The sequence below is a fragment of the Desmodus rotundus genome, chromosome 4, assembly GCF_022682495.2.
Source record: "Desmodus rotundus isolate HL8 chromosome 4, HLdesRot8A.1, whole genome shotgun sequence".
Classification (NCBI taxonomy): Eukaryota; Metazoa; Chordata; class Mammalia; order Chiroptera; family Phyllostomidae; genus Desmodus; species Desmodus rotundus.
In genome coordinates this window covers 13,271,690-13,290,534 of record NC_071390.1, presented here as the reverse complement: position 1 = coordinate 13,290,534, position 18,845 = coordinate 13,271,690, and the positions used below count along the sequence as shown (strand labels likewise).

Below are 18,845 nucleotides of genomic sequence, written 5' to 3'. Positions count from 1 at the left end.
GTGGGTGAGGAGAAATTAGAACCTCGTGCATTGCTGGCAGGAATGTGGAATGGTACGGCCACTGTGGAAAATAGTTTTGTGGTTTCTCAAAAAGTTAGACAGAAAATTACCATGTCATCTAATAATTTTGCTCTTAAGCGTATACCCAGAAGAGTTAGAACAGATATTTAGACAAATATTACACAACTGTTCACAACAGCCAGATATGTGTATACAAATAACAACCAAAAGGTAGAAACAACCAAAATATTCATCAATAGATGAATGGATAAACAAAATGTGGTTTGTCCTTACGATGGAATATTATTGTACACAGCCACAAAGAAGCGTGGTACCTGTTACAACATGAATGAACCTTGAAAACATTAAGCTAAGCAAAGGAAACCAGTTCGTATTTTCAAATTGATGCAATTTCAATAATTTTTAGTATTTGAACCTGAAGATCACAAGTTATGTGTGTCTGTTACTCGTGTGTTAATGTGTTGATGTGCATCTATTGCCACACTCCTGAATCGAAGGAGAGAAGTGAGTGTGTCCTTCAGGCCGCCTACCCTTCTAGCTTCAACCCAGACTAAGACGGTAAGAGGAAAGACCAAGAAAAGGAATGCCAAGGCCAGCAATGCTAGTATCATGTTGTATTTGCATATGACACCCGAGTTTCTCTGGTTTTATTTGCCAGGACATTGAGCAAAGTGTTCTCCTATTAGGCTCTGAAGCCAAGGAAATAGACTTCATTGAGTAAGTGTGTGTATAAGGGGGTAGGGCTGAGAGAGGGGAGGTTGGAATGCCAAATCTGATTCCCTGCTTTTCACAGCAGCAGTGATCCACTGAAACATATGACATTTCCCATCTCCCCGACTGACTTGTTAAGAATAACAAATTCTCCCCTGGCCAGGTGGCTCAGTTGGCTGGAATGTCATACTGTGCAACCAAAAGTTTGCAGGTTTGACCCCGGTCAGAGCATATACAGGAGGCAACTGATAAATGTCTCTCTCACACTGATGTCTCTCTCTCTCTCTTTCCCTCTCTCTCTCTCCCTCACTCTTTCTCTCTGTCTCTCCCCCGCCCCCCGCCGCCTCCCTCCCTCCCCCCTCACCCTCTCCCTCTCAGATGAATAAAGATATCATCAAGTAAGGATTTAAAAAGTAATAATGACAAATTCTCACTTTGTAAGGTATATAAATGTCTAATTACAATAGTGTACACCTGAAACTAAGGTAATATTATATGTCAACTGTAATTGAAAACTTTTAGATAAACAAATAACAGATTCGCTGGCCATTGTGAATAGAGTGGAGAAAGAGGTCAGTGCAATGGACATTTTACACTTTTATGTGAAAATTGGCCCCTTATTTTTTGAAAGAACAAAACTATACTGAAGTAAAAAAGTTTGGATAAGAATCTAATACTTCTAGGGCTCTTTTGTTGTTTGTGTAATCTGCAAAGAAGAGGAAGTTGCCCAGTCAAGCTTGTGAAGTCACAGCATGTTTCTCTGCTGTCATTCTTATATGGGGACGACGCTCAAGAAATGTGGAAACTGTCTTCCGTCCAACTCCTGCCCGAAGTATCGCGAAGGCCTGGCTTGGGCGCTGACACTCTAAATGTGCACTAAAGCAGAATGCCTTGTCACCCACACCTCCATGCACTTGGGACAGGACACTTTTAAATTTACTTATTTCAACTCGAAGATCCTGGACTTAGGAGTCGGGTGACTTAGGTCATGGTGGCAGCTCTGTGGGTAGTTAGCAGTGTGACCCGGATGATCTCCAGCCCCGAATTCCTGCACTCTCATGTGCTCATCTGTGCAATGACTCTTGAGGCTCCTATGTCTTCTAAAAATCTGTGCGTCTGTTATTATAAATGTGTTGAAGAGGACCATGTTTTCAAGCACAGTGGTTCTCATTGAACAAAAATTTCCTGAGCACACACACGTGTCCCGTACTGCCCCCTAGAAAGCAGCAACACTAAGAGAATACGAAACAGCTTCATCTTTCTAATTTAAAAAAAAGTATTTATTTATTTTTAGAGGGAGGGGAAGGGAGAAAGAGAGGCAGAGAAACATCTATGGGCTGCCTCTCACAAGCCCCCAACCCAGGCACGTGTCCCGACTGGGAATCCAACTAGTGACATTTTGGTTTGCAGAACGACACACAGCCCACTGAGCCACACCAGTCAGGGCAACGGCCTCCTCTTTAAAGCAGTTTACAGTCTAATAGCAGGGCAGAACATGCGAGCAAAGAGTCACAAACTCAGATTCTACAGCCACAAAGCAGGAACCTAAACGAGTGACATTGGCCAGGTGGGGAGGTGGCACACTCTGTGTCTTACCTGGCTCGTCTGAAGAGAGCAATGGGACCGCAGTTCCAGCCTGGGTATATTTACCACGTGGGAATGGGGACTCAGCTAGGCTTGCATTCCAAATGTTGAAAGAAGCCAGAAGTTCACTTTTATATGAAACCCCCTGTTTAAAAAAAATTGTTGCCAACCAGTTAAGAAATACTTAAAATCATGTTTCATAAAAACAAATCATGTTTGCTAGCCACATAAGGTCTGCGGCCCACCCAATTGTGACTTCTGAATAAGGAGATAATTAGAATGTTGTACAGTTGGTGATAGAAATGTGTACAGTTCACAACTCTGCCCATAATGATTTCTAAAAAGGTTTTCTAATTGCTTTCTAGTCACTTGTCCATAGTTGACGGCACTTTTTGTTTTTTGAGAATGAGTAGTTCATTCAACCTGGAGATCTGGATGATGCTGTTCACGTCTCCCTTGTCTGTTAAGTAAATACATGTTTGTTCAATTCCACAAGTGAGCCTTTGGGGTGTGTTTTGACAGTTTTCCCCATTCAGGTTGTCTGCTACTTCTCTCCTGACTTTTACATTCTTTATTGAATTGAGAAAGGGGGATGTCTTTCCTGGGGCTCTGGTCTTGTTTCGCAGAATAGAACTGATTCATTCTTGGTTTTGAATGGAGCTGTAATTAACATGGTTTCTTTTGTTTAACAGCCGCAATTTACATAGTACCTGCTCATTCCGGAGCATCATTATTGATAGCGCAGCTCCATTGACTGATGTCTGAGGGCTCTGGGAATAGCGTTTATTAATTATCCGCAGCAAACCGGTTAACTAAGGGGAGATTCTGCTGCTATGACTTTGATGAAAATGGCGCTGATGATTTTTTTAATTGCTTAATGATAGATTTGATCATCTTAAAGCAAAATGGAATACATACTCACCTGCTAAGGAGGTAGTGTTAAATCATAATTGCTTTAAAAAAGAAAAAGAAAAAAAAACCTAGACCCTGCGTACTCTTTTGCTATATTTCTACTAAGAATGCATGTTTACCTTCGGTTTACATGAATGTGTAATTTCCTGTAATAATGTCATCATCAAAGTGCTTGTAAATGTTTTATACTACATAGGAAATGCAGATGTCCTCAGAGGCCAAGCAGACTGTATTGTATGAGGCGGTCCAGTGTTGTAGATTTGGGCAAACTGGAGAGTACATGACCTGCTTAAAAGCATTTACGTTTGAGTCGTTGGTTGGGTTTTTTAAACATTGGGCAGGAGGGACAGGGAATGGAAACACATCTGTGGGCCTCCTTTGGCTCTTCGTGCCCCAGTTTGCTTAAACGCCCTATGGAGAAAAAGAGGCAGTGAGATTTTATGGGGTCATTGAGTCCTCATATTTCAGAGACAGAGCACTAAAGATTATCTAATTTAAGACTGCCCTTTACATGTAAGGAGACTGAGGCCCAGAGAAGGGAAGTGTTTTGCCTAAATTAATCTCCAAATGAATGCTTCTTTATTTCTTTTAAGTGGGCCTTAAAGACAAGGGGAATTCCGAGGTCCTCCTAAAGATGGTGTTTCTGTGTTTTCCAGTCAATAGCTATCAGCCACATGTAGTTACTGAGTACGTGAAGTGTGGCTGGTGCCACGGAGGAACCAAATTTTAAATTTCCCTTCATTTTAAGTAATTTAAATAGCCCCATGCGGCTAGTCGGTACCATACTGGCAGAGAAACTCAGGGGTTACAATTTTTGTCCCTGGCTTATCATAGTCTGCCTTGAATAAATATTATGTCACCTCACATGTCACTTAAAAACCATGTATTTGATTCTACATGTACTCTTATTATTTTTACTCTATCATGATCTAAATTCTATACATCCACATTTCCATCTAGTATCATTTCCCTTTAGCCTGAAGAACTTTCCTCAACATTTCTTGTGGCTCAGTTCTGTTGGAGATTCTCTCAGTTTTCAAGTATCTGAAATTGTATTTATTTTTAAAGGATATTTTTTGCATGATACAGAACACTAGGATGACTTTTTTTTCCAGAACTCGGGGATGTTGTTCCATTGTCTCTGCATTGATGCTGAAAACCTAGCCCTCTTTTTTATCACTGCTCTTCTGTTGTTATCTGTCTTTTTTTCCCTCTAACTGCTTTTAAAATTTTAAAGTTATCTTTAGTTTTTAGAAATGTTTTTAAAATATATTTTATTGATTATGCTATTACAGTTGTTCCATTCCCCCCTCCTTTATTTCCCTCTGCCCTGCACACCCTCTCCCACCCACATTCTCCCCCTTTAGTTCATGTCCATGGGTCATACATGTAAGTTCTTTAGCTTCTACATTTCCTATACTATTCTTAACCTGCACCTCGCCCCATCTATTCTCTACCTACCATTTATGCTACTTATTCTCTGTACCTTTCCCCCCTCTCTCCCTCTACTCTTCCCCCACTGATAACCCTCCATGTGATTTCCATTTCTGTGGTTCTGTTCCTGTTCTAGTTGTTTGCTTAGTTTGTTTTTGTTTTTGTTTTAGGTTTAGTTAATAACTGTGAGTTTGTTGTCATTTTACTGTTCATATTTTTTATCTTCTTTTTCTTAGATAAGTCCCTTTAACATTTCCTATAATAAGGGCTTGGTGATGATGAACTCCTTTGACTTGACCTTATCTGAGAAGCACTTTATCTGCCTTCTATTCTATGATGTGACTAGGTGTGGTTTTCTTTGTATTTATTTTGCTAGAAGTTTGTTGAACTTTCTTGATTTGTGGGTTGACTTCCTTAAAGTAAAATTTAAAAAGTTATTTCTTTAAATACTCTTCTTCTACCCTGTTGTTTCTCTCTGAGAATCTCTTTTTCTGGGAATCTAACTCCATATATGTAAAACCACTTCTTATTATCCCATAAATTATTGATGTCCTTTTTTTCCCTCCAAATTTTTTTCCATCCTTCAGTTTGGATCATTTCTGTTAATCTGTATTCAAGTTAAATAATTCTTTCTTGTATAGTGAAATATATTTTATTAATATTTGGTCCATCCAGTATAGTGATTTTAGATGATATATTTTTCATTTTAGAATTTCATTTGATTCTTTTTCATTTTCCATTTGTTTCCTGAAAAACCCATCTCTTCATCTATTATGTTTGCCTTCTCCTGTAAATGCTTTAACATGGGTATAATAGTTGTTCTAAACTTTTACTCTACTAGCTCTAATGACTAAGTCATCTGTTGGTCTACTTAAACTTTGTTTTCACGTCATTATTCTCCTTTTCCCCCTGCGTCTTTTCATGTCTTGTGATTTGTATAGTATTCAAGACATAATGTAAAAAAGAACAGTAGAATCTGAAATAGAAACATTTTGAATTTATTTTCCAGTGTATTTTATTCTATTTGTATTTGATTAATGAACTGATCAGATTCTTCCAAAAATTAAGGTGAGCTGACACTGAGCTAAATCTCTAATTAGATTGGACACATCTGAGATTAGGGTACCCCAACCTGTATCTATGATTCTTTTTTTTTTTTAATTTTATCTCTATTTGATCCGGTAGTGGGTTGGTCTGTCGCTTCCCATAGGTGTGGTTCATGTCTGGAGTTAACTCATAATGTCTCAGGATGCAGGCACCATAAGAATATGTGGGAGTATGCGATTTCTCTTTGCTAAGCAGCCCCTCCACCACCTCTTCCTGGGCAGATTTGGAGATCGAAGGAGAATTATCAGACCAAGTGCTTCGTGTCTGTGTTTAGAGCCCATCCACATTCCCTTCTGTCCTATAAGCCCACGTCTTCCTATGATGCTTGCCTGATGCCTCCCCAGCCCTGACAAGTGCCTCAGTGGGGAGACCTGTACTCAGACCAGGCCCTTGCCATAGATATAAATGTTGCTGCAACCATAGGAGGCAGAAGTTCCTCCTATGTCTTGAACTGTCAAATAATAAAAATGGTGGAAAAGCCACCTTTTCCATTCCCCACCTCTCCAGGTGTCAGGAATTTTAAAGGCTCTGCTTGTCTGAGTAACATCTAGACTGGATAACCTACCAGCTCGGCGCATGATGCCCAGAGTCAGTTCAAGAGGTGCGCTAAATGCCCGAGAATGGCTGACCCAACCCTCCACAGCAACTCCCTCCTGGGAAAGCTGGTTAGGACTTCCTTTGCATTCCCAGGGCAGTAGGTTCTTACTTTTATTAGACTCAGTGGCCAGAAGTTCCCAAGCCATGTCCAAAATTCAGTACTCCAAGTTGTTAGGAAATATCACTTTGTGTTTTTCATCCCTCTGGTTGCTGTTCTGCAATGTACATATAAAAACACATGCTTCAAAAACAGCTCTTGTACAGCATTTCTTTGTACTCCTGCACTTCATAGAAGTCCCCACATGCAAACAATCGCTAATTTCAAATACCTTTGACCTGGTTCTAAAATTGCTAATGAAGTTTTTGAGTGCTAGAAAATAACCTTACCTTCTCTTAGTGCTTTAAAGAAGACTACGTGGGCTGTTTTCACTTTCTTAAAACTAATTTGTTGGAAACCACATCTTTGATAAAGTTTGTAAAAGCAAAGTAAAATGTACGCCCTGGCCAGGTGGTCAGTTGCTTGGAGCGTCGTCATCTTGTACACCAGAAATTGTGGGTTCTAGCCCCAGTCAGGGCACTACGGGAGGCAGCTGATCCCTGCTTCTCTCTCACATCGACATTTCCCTCTCTCTCTCTCTCTCTCTCTCTCTCTCTCTCTCTCTCTCTCTCTCTCTGACTGTCTCTCTATTTCTCCCCCAACTTCCTCTCTCTCTAAAATCAATAAACACATCCTCAGGCGAGGATTACTTTTTTAAAAGGAAAGTTAAATATAAGTGTGCTAAGAAATGATCATTAAGTTCTGGTTAGTGCACTGCTTAAACATAATAGCTAAAATACATTTTTAATATTTTGAATTTATCAAAGGGAACATTTTTCTGGTGAGTGTTATTTGAGGCTTTTTCCCTTTCAGCCATGTTTATGTATGATATGAGTGTCAGTCAATTCTGCCTTCTCGTAGAAAATATTTTAATCTGTTCATCTCCAAAATACAAGTCCAATAGTCTTTTAAGTTCATTCAGCTCAGTCTTATGATGGTTCGGGCAGCATTATGATTTTATGAATGGAAAGTGATGGTGCTTTTAGTGGTACAAGCTCCGTGAACAACATCTTATCTTTTATGATGCCAGGCCAGTTCTTCAGGAAGTATCTTGCTAGATTTGTAGCTCCCTGCTTTCTTCTTTGTTCTTATTTGGGGCAGGAAAGTGTTGAATGACTATTGTCTACTACCCCCACCCCATGCCAATATATTGAAAAATAGAAGAAATATTAGCCCAAACCCATTTTGCAGTGTGTGACCCAGTGGAAAGGGCCATGGATCAAGGGTATGATTCATTCTGGGTAATTGTGAACACAAAAGCTCACTTTGTGAATTTGAATGTGGACTCCCAGGATGATTCCCAGGACCCCAGTGGAAAGGATAGAAGAAGTACAGGAAGGAACTTTTCTTCCCAGGAGTTCATTTATCATGCCCAACCTGACATGCAGCATTCCAGCATACACCGCCGGTTTTGGTTTCCTCTTACGCTTCCCACTGTTTCTTACTCTGAAGAAAGCCCTCACACAGTCAACACGTGAAGTATTTATACAATTTATAATTTCTCAGATTATTTCAGTAAGGAATATATTCCCATTCTAAAGGTGCTATGAAAGTTAGAAATTGAAAACTCGAGACTCGGCATGTCTGCATTGGTACAGGCCGACGCCCTTGTGCTCGTTATTGGTGTTTTGGGTAAGTGCTTACATCTCAAGTTAAATTATTTAAGAAAAGTAAATCTAATGCTGTTACTACTTTTTAAATGAAAAAGTCCCTAAGTGTCTAATACTATTCTGACCAAGGATAATCTATTTTAAAAACAATCCTCTGTGAATGTTGTCTTGCTTTGTTTGGGTTTGATTGAGGTGAGGGAGCACATAATGACAAAAGTTACACAACTGTCTTTGTATGATTTTTTTTTCCTTCTAGGAAAGTAAACATTTCTAATATGTTTAGCCTGGAATTTTCTTTGTGGTGGTATTAAAATTGAAGGTAGCAAGTAAGAAATGAAAAATAATTGTTTCCAATAGAGAAAAAACAATGAACAAATGGGACTATATCAAATTAAAAAGCTTCACATGGCTAAAGAAACCATCATGAAAATGAAAAGAGAACTGACTGTATGGGAGAACATATTTGCTGTTGATACATCGGACAAGGGTTTGATCTCCACAATATAAAAAACTCATATGACTCAACACCAGGAAGATAAACAATCCAATTTTAAAAAGGGCAGAGGACCTGAACAGACACTTCTCCAAGGAGGACATACAGATGGCCCATAGACATATGACAAGATGCTCAACATCACTAGCCATCAGAGAGATGTGAATTAGAACCACAATGCGATATCACCTCACATTGGTCAGAATGGCCACCGTTAGTAAATCAATATCTCAACGAGGATGTCTGAGGATGGTGGAGAAAAGGGAACCCTAGCACACTGTTGATGAGAACACTGTTGACCGGTGCAGCCACTGTGGAAAACAGTGTGGAATTTCCTCAGAAAACTAAAAATGGAACTGCCTTTTGACCCAGCAATTCCACTGCTGGGATTATACCCTAAGAACCCTGAAACACCAATCCAAAAGAACCTATGCACCCCAGTGTTCATAGCAGCACAATTTACAATAGCCAAGTGCTGGAAACAGCCTAAGAGCCCATCAGTAGATGATTAGATGAAAAAAACTGGTACATTTACACAATGGAATACTATGCAGCAGAAAGAAAGAAGGAGCTTCTACCCTTTGTGACAGCATGGATGGAACTGGAGAAAATTATGCCAAGTGAAATAAGGCAATTGGTGAAAGACAAACATGGTGTGATCTCACATATAAGGAATCTGATGAAAAAATTAGCTAACAAGCAAAATAGAGCCAGAGGCATGGAAACATGGAACAGACTGACAGCAGCCAGAGGGTCCTCACACATTCAACAAGGGAAGTATGTTGTTGTAATTGTGGAAAGAAGAGGAAGGGACAAGTCAAAGAACATGAATGAATGACTCATGGACATGGACAACGGTGTGGGGATTGATTATGGGAGTGGGGAGTGGGCTAGGCTGAAGAGGGCAGAGGGGGAAAATTGGGACAACTGTAATAGAATAACAATAATTTTAAAATAATAATAATTGTTTCCAACAAATGTATATTTGTGTGTTATGACCAGGACATGTACAGCCTTGCCGACATCTCTTCTCTTGCCAGACAGGGTTAATACTTTGGATGCTAAGCTATTTCCCGGGAGACAAAGAGACTGAGGGAGGGCATTTAAGACTCCTGAAAAGGCTTGAGCTCTTTCCCTCTTGTTCCATTGGTTCCTTCAGTGGCAGACTACACAGCCATTCGGAATAGAGTTTTTCCCGTGTGAACCTGATACAACTGTGGATCAGTTACCTGCATTTCAATGTGGGCGTCTCCAGTACCACACTTGATATGCTTTGAGAGCATGAATAGATCACACCTTTCATATACTATATTTTTCACTTATTTCATTTTCTTGTTGCTTTATTCCTTCCACAAATAATTACTGGGAACATTATGCTGGTGACAGACACAATGTAATAATAATAATAAAGTAGGAGTAATCTACTTCCTATTCATTTGAAATTACATATTATAATAACATCAATTTTGATAGGAGAAAATATTATATAAATAGTATTTTGCTGAAATAATTCCCCCATTGATGGTGTCCATCAATACTAAGAATTTTAAGTTAAAAGTGAATTAAAATTGCTATATTATGTCAATTAAAGGAATTCAACATAACAGTATTTCCTAATAGAATAACAAAATTCAATATTATAGCTGTTATGAAAAAAAAAAGAAAAAATTCAACCCTAGTTTTTTCCTCCTTCCCAACTATCGGTATCATCGTCCACCTTCTATGATGCCTCCTGAGAACCACATATCTTACCCAATTTTACCCTGAGGATAAATCACATGGAGGTAATAACAAAAAGCCTGACGTCAAGCTGAAAGGAGATGCTATAATGGGGAAGTACTATACTGGAAAGAATTTTTAGAGTTTTATAAGTATCAAAAATATATTTATGTTATGTATTTAAGCCTTATTGTTTGGGTTTGGATTTCCTCTCATGAAAGGAACATATAGTACATTCCTTTTTCTGATGTGCCACAAAGACAAACACTAATGGAACATTTGCTCTCTAACTGTTAGGTCTGCACTAGGAGCAGGGAAGCTCCTTCAGTGCAAGAGGTTGGTCTTATCTACTGACTGCATCCTCAGATCCACGTGCAGCAGAGTTCTGGAATCAGTGGTTACTCACTGAGTGCATTGATTTCATGACTATACAATTACATGCACTTATATGGTACCCTATAGCTTTCGAAGCATTTTTGCTGAGGTTATTTTATTTGGCTATAACAACAATGCTGCGAGAAAGGTAGAACAGGTGTTTTAATCAGTGAATAAAGTTGCAGTTCAAGTAGGTTATGGCAGACCCAGGATAGGAGGGAGACAAGGTCTTTTAATATCAATTATTATCATCCAATAAATAGTTGCTGTTATAGTCCAGTCACCATGCAAAATATTTTAACTGAGTCATCTTACTTAACTCCTTCAACAACTCCATGATATAGAACTAGTTTTATCCCCGTTTGGGGGATGAAGAAAATGAGGCCCAACAAAGTTAGGTAACTTGTGCGAGGCAACACAGCTAGCGTCAGCGCTGGGGTTTAGGCCCAAGCACTGTGAGGTCACAGCCTAAGCTCTCAATGTGGCCCATGCACTGCTCTACAGTTTTGAGGATGTCCCTCTAAAAAGTTTGTCCGTATACACACAGGACTCAAATAACCGCCATGACTTCATTAAATTATTTGCTATTGTCATAGTAGATGTTTTTGAATGTTTCTATAAGTTGATTAGCCAGAGATGATTGTTGTTACAGGTTAGAGGATAAAAGAGAAAAGGAAAAGAAATACAGAATAAGGTAGACAAGTTGCCAAGATTAGAAGAGGGGCAGAGTATCATTCTTCTGTTACAGAACAAGACACCTCCCAGGTGATGGAGAATGAGTCTGAAAATAATTTATTTAATGTAGCTGAATAGGTGTCAGGTCTTGTAAGATTCTCTAGTCGGAGAAGAGCCAACCACTGCCAACCAAGTGGGATGATCACGGCAGGGGAAATCCTCACTGGCACCCGGCAGCGTGGCATTTTAATGGATGTTCCCACCCGCCCATACCAGTGTGAATGTTGGGAAGCTCTGTCTCCAGCTGGAGCTCTCCTCAACTACTTAGTAAAGAATGCACCTCGCCCTGACTCAATGTCCAGAGTAGCTGAGAATGCACTAAACTTCAAGAGAACAGAAGCCTAGAGAGAGTTCCACTACCAATAAGCTGCAGTAATTGAGAGCATGAGGACCATTTATGTGGGGCAAGGACACTCAAATCAACATTGTTCTAAGTGGAGTTTCACTTACATATGCAAGACAGCATAATAATGAAATAAGAAAGGTACCTTGGAATCATTAACATGATTTATAACCTATAAAAACCAAAGGCTAAATGTCACGATAATAATAGAGAGACACTGGACCTGGCTTGCCACCTTGGCAAATAATATACTGAGGTGGCCTTGGGTAAGTCACGTCACCTCTAAATTGTCATTGGCATGTTGGTCCTGTTCTGTAGTTTGGATTTTAAATCACATCTTATCATAACTAGGATAAATAGGTAAATTCATCAAATACTTTTAAAATAAAATTTTTAAATAATTTTAAAACACAGCAATACCTTGGTACTAGTCATTAATTCGTTCCGGAACTTGTGATGAGTGCTGAAACCAACGAGACCCGAGCAAGCACCGAGTGCTGAAACATCTTTTTCTTGTCAAAATGCAAGGAGTACAGGGTGTGACAAGTTCTCAGGCCGACGAGTACCAAGGTATGACTGTACGTGAATTGAAATGTGTGTCTGATGTATAATGCACACTTATTTAACATTAATTCTGCACCCATTGTCATTTTGGCACTTTTGCTGAAAGTTATTCTCACTTAACACCCAAAGTCATCTTTCTTTACTTAAATTTTCTTTTTCATAGAGCAAATTGGCCAGGAGATGTTGGAAAACCTCAGCCATGACAGAGAAAAGATAAAGAGAGCACGAGAAAGAGTAAGTAGAAGTGATACAGCCTTCTCACAAATTCAGTAAGTGATGAAACATAAAGCCCAGGGCCTTTGGCACATGCACAGAGTCGCAATGACATACGTCTAAGTGTTGTGTATATAAAAATGGCTAGCATCGCAGAGGGATGTCGGGTCTGGGGAGAGGGAGAAAGAGCATGGGATGGAGAAGGAATACGCCGACTCTTTATGTCCTCATCCTGACATGCCCCCCCAACCCCCCGCCTGGTTGATACATTATTTAGTGCTAGAGCTGAAAAGAAGGTCATTGAGAGAGATTTTGGAGTATGTCTAGTCTTTTAGAGTGAAATCTAAAAACATCAATTTTTATCCTCCCTCAATTCATTTTGTTTCCATCTATGTTACTAGAACTTTGCACATTCACAAACTGGAAAAATAATTAATTACCAATATATATCAAACTTGGTCAGCCATTGAGAATTCGCTTTTATATCCAGTTCAAGTATCCAGTTTAAAGCTCCTGGGATTATCTATCACATGTAATTTTTCTAAATCTAAGAATTTTCAGAGATTGTGCAGGAGTCAAAAATGGATTTCAATGCATTTTTTTATGACTTGGACTTTCTATCATGAGAGAAAATTATTGTTTGCCAGTGCACTTTAAAAATAACGCAAATGCCTGGAGTGTGGTTTTGTTGTGTGCTAATGCTGCCCTTCTTCTCCTAGCTGCGGGAAACAGATGCCAACTTGGGGAAAAGCTCCAGGGTCCTCACGGGGATGTTGAGAAGGTAAGAGCAAGGTAGGGACCCATTTTTCTCTCTCTCCCTTTTTTCACACTGTATTTTTTCATCTCGTTGCAACTGGGCATTTTTCTAGCATGCAAGCTTCTGCTTTTAGGACCCCTGTGTCAAGACCCTTTTGAAAGGACAGAGCACTGATATTAACTCTTGTTTGGACAGGGACACATACCGAGTACCTTAGATTAGAAGGAAAGTTTGAGCTAGGGGGGATACCTCAAGCTATGGGAAAAAATTAGGGTTAGACATGAAGTATTCTTTCATAGCCTGAGGAAGGCCCCATGGCAGGAGCCGAGTGATTTTATTTTCTATTTTGGGAGTCTCTTTCTCAGAGAGGGGATGCAGGCCTGTGGTGCCAGGAGCCCCTGGTACTAGCTTTGCACCGTGTTGCCTTGTTTTCATTTCTTTTTTAAGAGATGCTGTTTGGGGAAACATCTTGATTTTATGTATACTTAAAGATGGCTTTTAAATTTTAAAGAATATCTGAATAATCTGAATTCACATGTGCAAGCAAACAAATGTTAATGTTGTATATTAAGGTTTGATTGATGGAGAATGTTTGGGAGAGATTGCAAATAAATGAATGATTTCGGGTAATATTCTATACTCTGTATTTTTCGGAGGGGAGTGGGAAATGTTTTCATTGGTCTGAAAATTGGAGTCATTTTTTTACTTAGATATATTCAGCATGTAATTATTTTACATTCAGAATCTGCCAAATAAGAGTGTTATCTAGGATAACCTTCAGTTTGGAACTGTGGATAGAAGTGTGAATGGGGGATGTTGAGAATCGCCTCTAGAATAGCTTGATTGGAATTATAGAGAAGAGAACCTTTTTTCTCGTTGATACTCTAGGGACAACTACTTGAAAATAAGTCTTCTCTGATCACGTATCCCTAAATAATAACTTGCTAAAAGTATGTTTGCTGTGTTAGAAATTGATTGCATAAGAACCAATCGAAGGTCTAGTTGCTGAGCCTCCAAGGCCAATGTGATTTCTCCGTCAGGCTGATCAGTAGCAGGTCTCAAGTTCTGGGACACTTTCAAGCGGTGCTGACCTAACTCCACATGCCCCTTCTTTCCCCGCTTGCACCATCCCGATTCAGAACCATAACCCAGCAAATTCTCTGATTAAGAGTAATATGTAAATGACCTAGAAAAACTCAACATCCACAGAGAAGTGGCGATTGAAAGGGATGCTTCAGTGCCTATAGACAATAAAAAGAAAAAAAGGAAAGCACCCTCTCTGGCTTCCCTGGGAGGGCCCTGCGATGTGAGCTGTAACGGCTCTTCTGCATATGTCTCCATTTTGTCAAATCTCATTAAAGAGTCCCCCTGCTTTACGTCAATTGAGCTGTCCAGAAATCATTCATCATTTTTAGTGTAAAAAAAAATCATGCGGTTATTTAAATAATATCATATTAATGTTAAAGTTCAGCTGTCATTTAATGGTATGGCTTAATCAGATGTAGCATTTAGGAAAAATAGTTTATTCAGGCTGTATGTGGCTTTCAGGTTGGCAGATTCAAATCAGGATTTATGAGTTTCCAAACCAGTGTATTTCTATCCATGTTTCTGCTTGATGTACCTCACCCTTTTGTGCAGGGCACAGCAGACAGTTATTTCAACAAATAAAGCATCTCCTCATATTGCGTTTGAATAAATTTGCAAGTCATTTAGAGAGGGTGAAGCACAAACAACTTCTGCAACGTCTGACGGGGCTTTCTGTAGGGAAATCATACTAGCGCGGTTGTTTCAAAAGCCCACAGAAGAAAATTACTCTGCTGAAGTCTACTTGGGGTTCTCTTTGTAGGCAAATGCAGTCAATCACTGACTCATCTCCTTGCGGGATCTGTCTAGAGCATGAACAGAAATAAAAAATCCCCAGATGGATGTCACCTTGCAAGTCGGAGCCAAGGAAACCCTTAGAGCCACCTGTGCCTGTTGGCGACTGTCTTTTACGGGGTCCAACTGGAATCTTGGTATAAGCCAAGATACCCAAGTATTTAGTCAATACTGTGCCCTAACTGAGCCTTTGGAACCGCACGCAGACGGTGGGTTTGTTTTAGTTCCTAAGTACCATCCCACGTGGTGTGCTATTTCTTTTGGAATTTGGAAAAGGCAAAAAAAATTTACCTACTTCATTATTCCTTATAATTGCCTGGGGAAACAGTCTGTGGGGAAGGGGAACCTGGGTTAATGTGCCGCCGTCTTTCACTTAAGTGCTCTGATGTTGTTCCCTCTGTTCTCCCCTCCCGAGTTCACATTCCCTTCTCATTCTGGTGAGGTTTCATTTCAGAAGGCACGTTCTCTTACCAGAACTGCTCGGCTACATCGTGTATCAACAGGTGCTTCTGATTTAGGAAAAGTTATAATACGGAACAGTGGGCTCATCCGCCACCTTCACGAGTGTGTGAAAGAAATGAAAGTCCTCTTTGTGCAGTGTAACTGCCTACCTGCATACATCATAAGCTCGCTTATTCCCACGTGATAAATTCTGTATGACTGAGAATAGGTAAATATCCTAGAATGTCCCAAACCAAGGACTTATTTTGTTTAAAAGAATGATTGCTGGTTATTTTAATTGTTTAAACTTAGGTTGTTTTTAAATTTATAAAATGAACAGAGATGGGCATGCCTGTGGCCCCTTAGGTGGGTCATTTTACTTATTTTGATTAGTCTATTATGAAGACAGGTAAAACCAAAATTCCATCAGTGCCAAAGTCTATACATACACCCACCTGATTATCTGCAAAACTGACCAAAGACAGGTAGGAAATAAAATGAGCAAGTGACAGCCACTACTGTTTATGCTTTTTAATCTTTTATTGACTTCAAATGAGGTTTAAAAAATCTATTTCCTTCCTTCCTTCCTTTTTCTGCTTATTCGCCTTCTAGTAAATATTTAATACCTGTATACAAGGCCTTGGAGTCCTCAGAGGAAACCGATTGGATTTTTGCCTTCAGAGTGCTTCAGTCTAGTAAAGAATATGTGCCTCCAACATGCTGTGGGAATTCATAAAGATTATCTAATTCTGAAGGAAGCTGTTGAAGATTCTGCAATTCCATGATTCTTTACTGGTCATTAAAATGGGTGCCAGGATCCCTGGCTGGGTGGCTCAGTTGGTTGGAGCATCATCCCATAGACCAAAAGGTTGCAGGTTCCATCCCCAGTCGGGGTATGTATGGGAGGCTGCTGATCAATGTTTCTTTCTCTCTCTCTCTCTCTCTCTCTCATACCCTCTCCCTCTCTCCCTCTCTCCCCCGACCTTCCTCTGTCTCTAAAATCAATAAACATATCCTTGGGTGAGGATTAAAAATGGGGGTGCCAGAAAAACAAATAACAAATAGAAAATATGATTTCAATAGCTATAAAACCAGTAATGTTTGGGGAAAATAGAGAACTAGAAGATGATAAGGAATCATAACAGAAACAAGTTTTGAAAAGAACTAAAGTATGCAGAAAATATTAAACATCTAGTTTAGCGAGATAGCAACTGATTCAACCCACGTAAGTCAACACATTATTCTTCATGTAACTACACAATATTACCAAGAGAGAAAACAAAAAAATTGGTCCATTCAAAATCATAACAGTAAAACTTGACGTCAAAATACACATATAACCGATTTCCTGTATTTTTCTTCTGTCACAAGCCGCTCATTTCCTGACTTATAGGCAGGGTTCAAATAAAGCAGCATTTCGGGTAATAATGAAAATGCTCATGAAACAAATGACCATTCATGTGGTGACTGGGGCCAAAGAAGTGGACTTCTCATTGACTTTCACAAAATTTGATTATTTAATGCGTTGTCTTAAAGTGTCACAAGTAGCACCGAGAAGCTTAAATGTCGCTCTTCATGTATTTGCATGTATGTTCATGGGTGTGTTTTTCTCTCTGCATTTGGCTGGGAAGTCTTATTAGATCAAACGTTGCTGGCAGTCAGTGAAATCGAAAATAGGTGTTTGCAAGCTTTTTAGTTAAAAAACAAAGGACATCATGACTTTTTTTAGCTCTGAAGAGTAAATAATTGATCAGTAATCACGTACTTGTTTCTAGGGGTGTCTGAGGGGTTCCTCAGGAATGTAACAAAGTTATAATTTGGGATCTCCACTGGCATAAATTTGGAGGATATTTTAATAAATTTATGTTGGCTCACTGACTGCATGTATACAGGGTCCGGCACAAAATGTCCCTCTTTTATTACACAATCTTTTATTACAAAATCATAAGCATGTAATTCTGCAACATAACAATATCACACTCAAGCACACCATGTGACATTTTAGGTGAAATGTTCAAACTGCCATCCATCTCGCGAGAGACTTTCACGTACCCTCCCAACCACACCCAAGCAGGCCTTCCTTCTGCCGGACCCTGTATATGCTGGCAAAAGACTTACAAAACGAAATGGCTTATGTGATTTTTTTTAAATATCTTTTTTGTATGACTACCCTAATATCAAATACTTTTCGGCCTCTCTCCCCCACATTACCCATGTTTGCCCCTACTGTTTCCACAATTCTTTAAAAAATTAGAGTCTTTCCTTCAAAAAGTGAGTCCTGCTTACCCTCCCAACATCTTACAGTAACTTCTTTCAGTAAGCACGCAGTTGGTGAGAGGTCTCCGTAACAAACCCGTAATATAAACAAAGCAGATGGTGTCACGTGCGGTGGGCCTAGCTAGCATGATTCCTACGCTGCTATTTCATATGAGGGAGTTTTGTCAGAGCTACTTCTAACTCAATTCAGGGAATAATTGCCACCTGTCATTGCTACCCCATCTCACATTTGAAACATGGTTTCGCTGCTTTGGTCAGGTGACAGGTAAAACATCTGGGAAAGTTAACTATACTGTCAGAATAATTCCTAAGGGTAAGAATACCAGAAATACCAATGCCAGATCTATAAGCAACAGAAATATAAATTTTTTAAACGAACAGGCTTATTCTTAAAGAGATGAGCCATGACTGAATGTTTTCTAATCTTCTTTAAAAATTCATTCCTTTCCCACTTCATTTTGCCCAGGAAACATTTTCTTAGAGTTTAATTGTTCTCATTACAATTCTGAAAATTCAACAGGAGAGAGTTTTCAAGACTTGTGAGAAAAGTGTCCTTGAGAATTTACTCTCAGTTTTTATGCACTGAGAAACGTGTGTTCTCTCGCAGTACCTTCCCTTTACATTTTCATGTTTCTCTGTTTTCCTCATTGCTGTTCCTTGGCTGTTGTTACGAGTGGTGAACACAGGCCCTGACCTGGAATTAGTATAGCAAACCTTCACCTCTAAGGCATTCTTCACCTTTTGATCAAGTTCTTATTCTTTCAGAATAAATTGATTGAATTTGCTGCAGATTCTTTAGACTTAATAGATTTAGAACCTGAGCCTAGAAAAATGCTACAAAAAGGAGGGTTTTTAAAAAAAATCTCGGTCCATTTCGTGTGAGTAAATTCATTACTGTGCACCTCACTCACTGCCTTCGTCCAGCGGCCTGGCCTCTTCAAGGCTGATATGGTTGGTGTTTTTTACCAAACTAAAGA

The 18,845-nt window shown here is 39.4% G+C and overlaps 1 protein-coding gene across 6 annotated transcripts in view; it reads left to right on the top strand.

The window, feature by feature from the left end:
* The window catches only part of VTI1A (vesicle transport through interaction with t-SNAREs 1A), a 341,946-nt gene that overhangs the window by 191,974 nt on the left and 131,127 nt on the right, over positions 1-18,845 (top strand). For 2 of the 6 annotated variants that reach the window (XM_024555623.3, XM_024555622.3), the window contains 2 exons: positions 12,466-12,536; positions 13,235-13,296. In XM_024555623.3, coding sequence (XP_024411391.1) covers positions 12,466-12,536; positions 13,235-13,296 — 133 coding nt within the window. Of the gene's footprint in view, positions 1-12,465; positions 12,537-13,234; positions 13,308-15,118; positions 16,458-18,845 lie in introns of those variants that run through there. The other 4 variants (XM_045191379.2, XM_045191378.2, XM_053923520.2 and 1 more) reach the window with 3 other exon arrangements.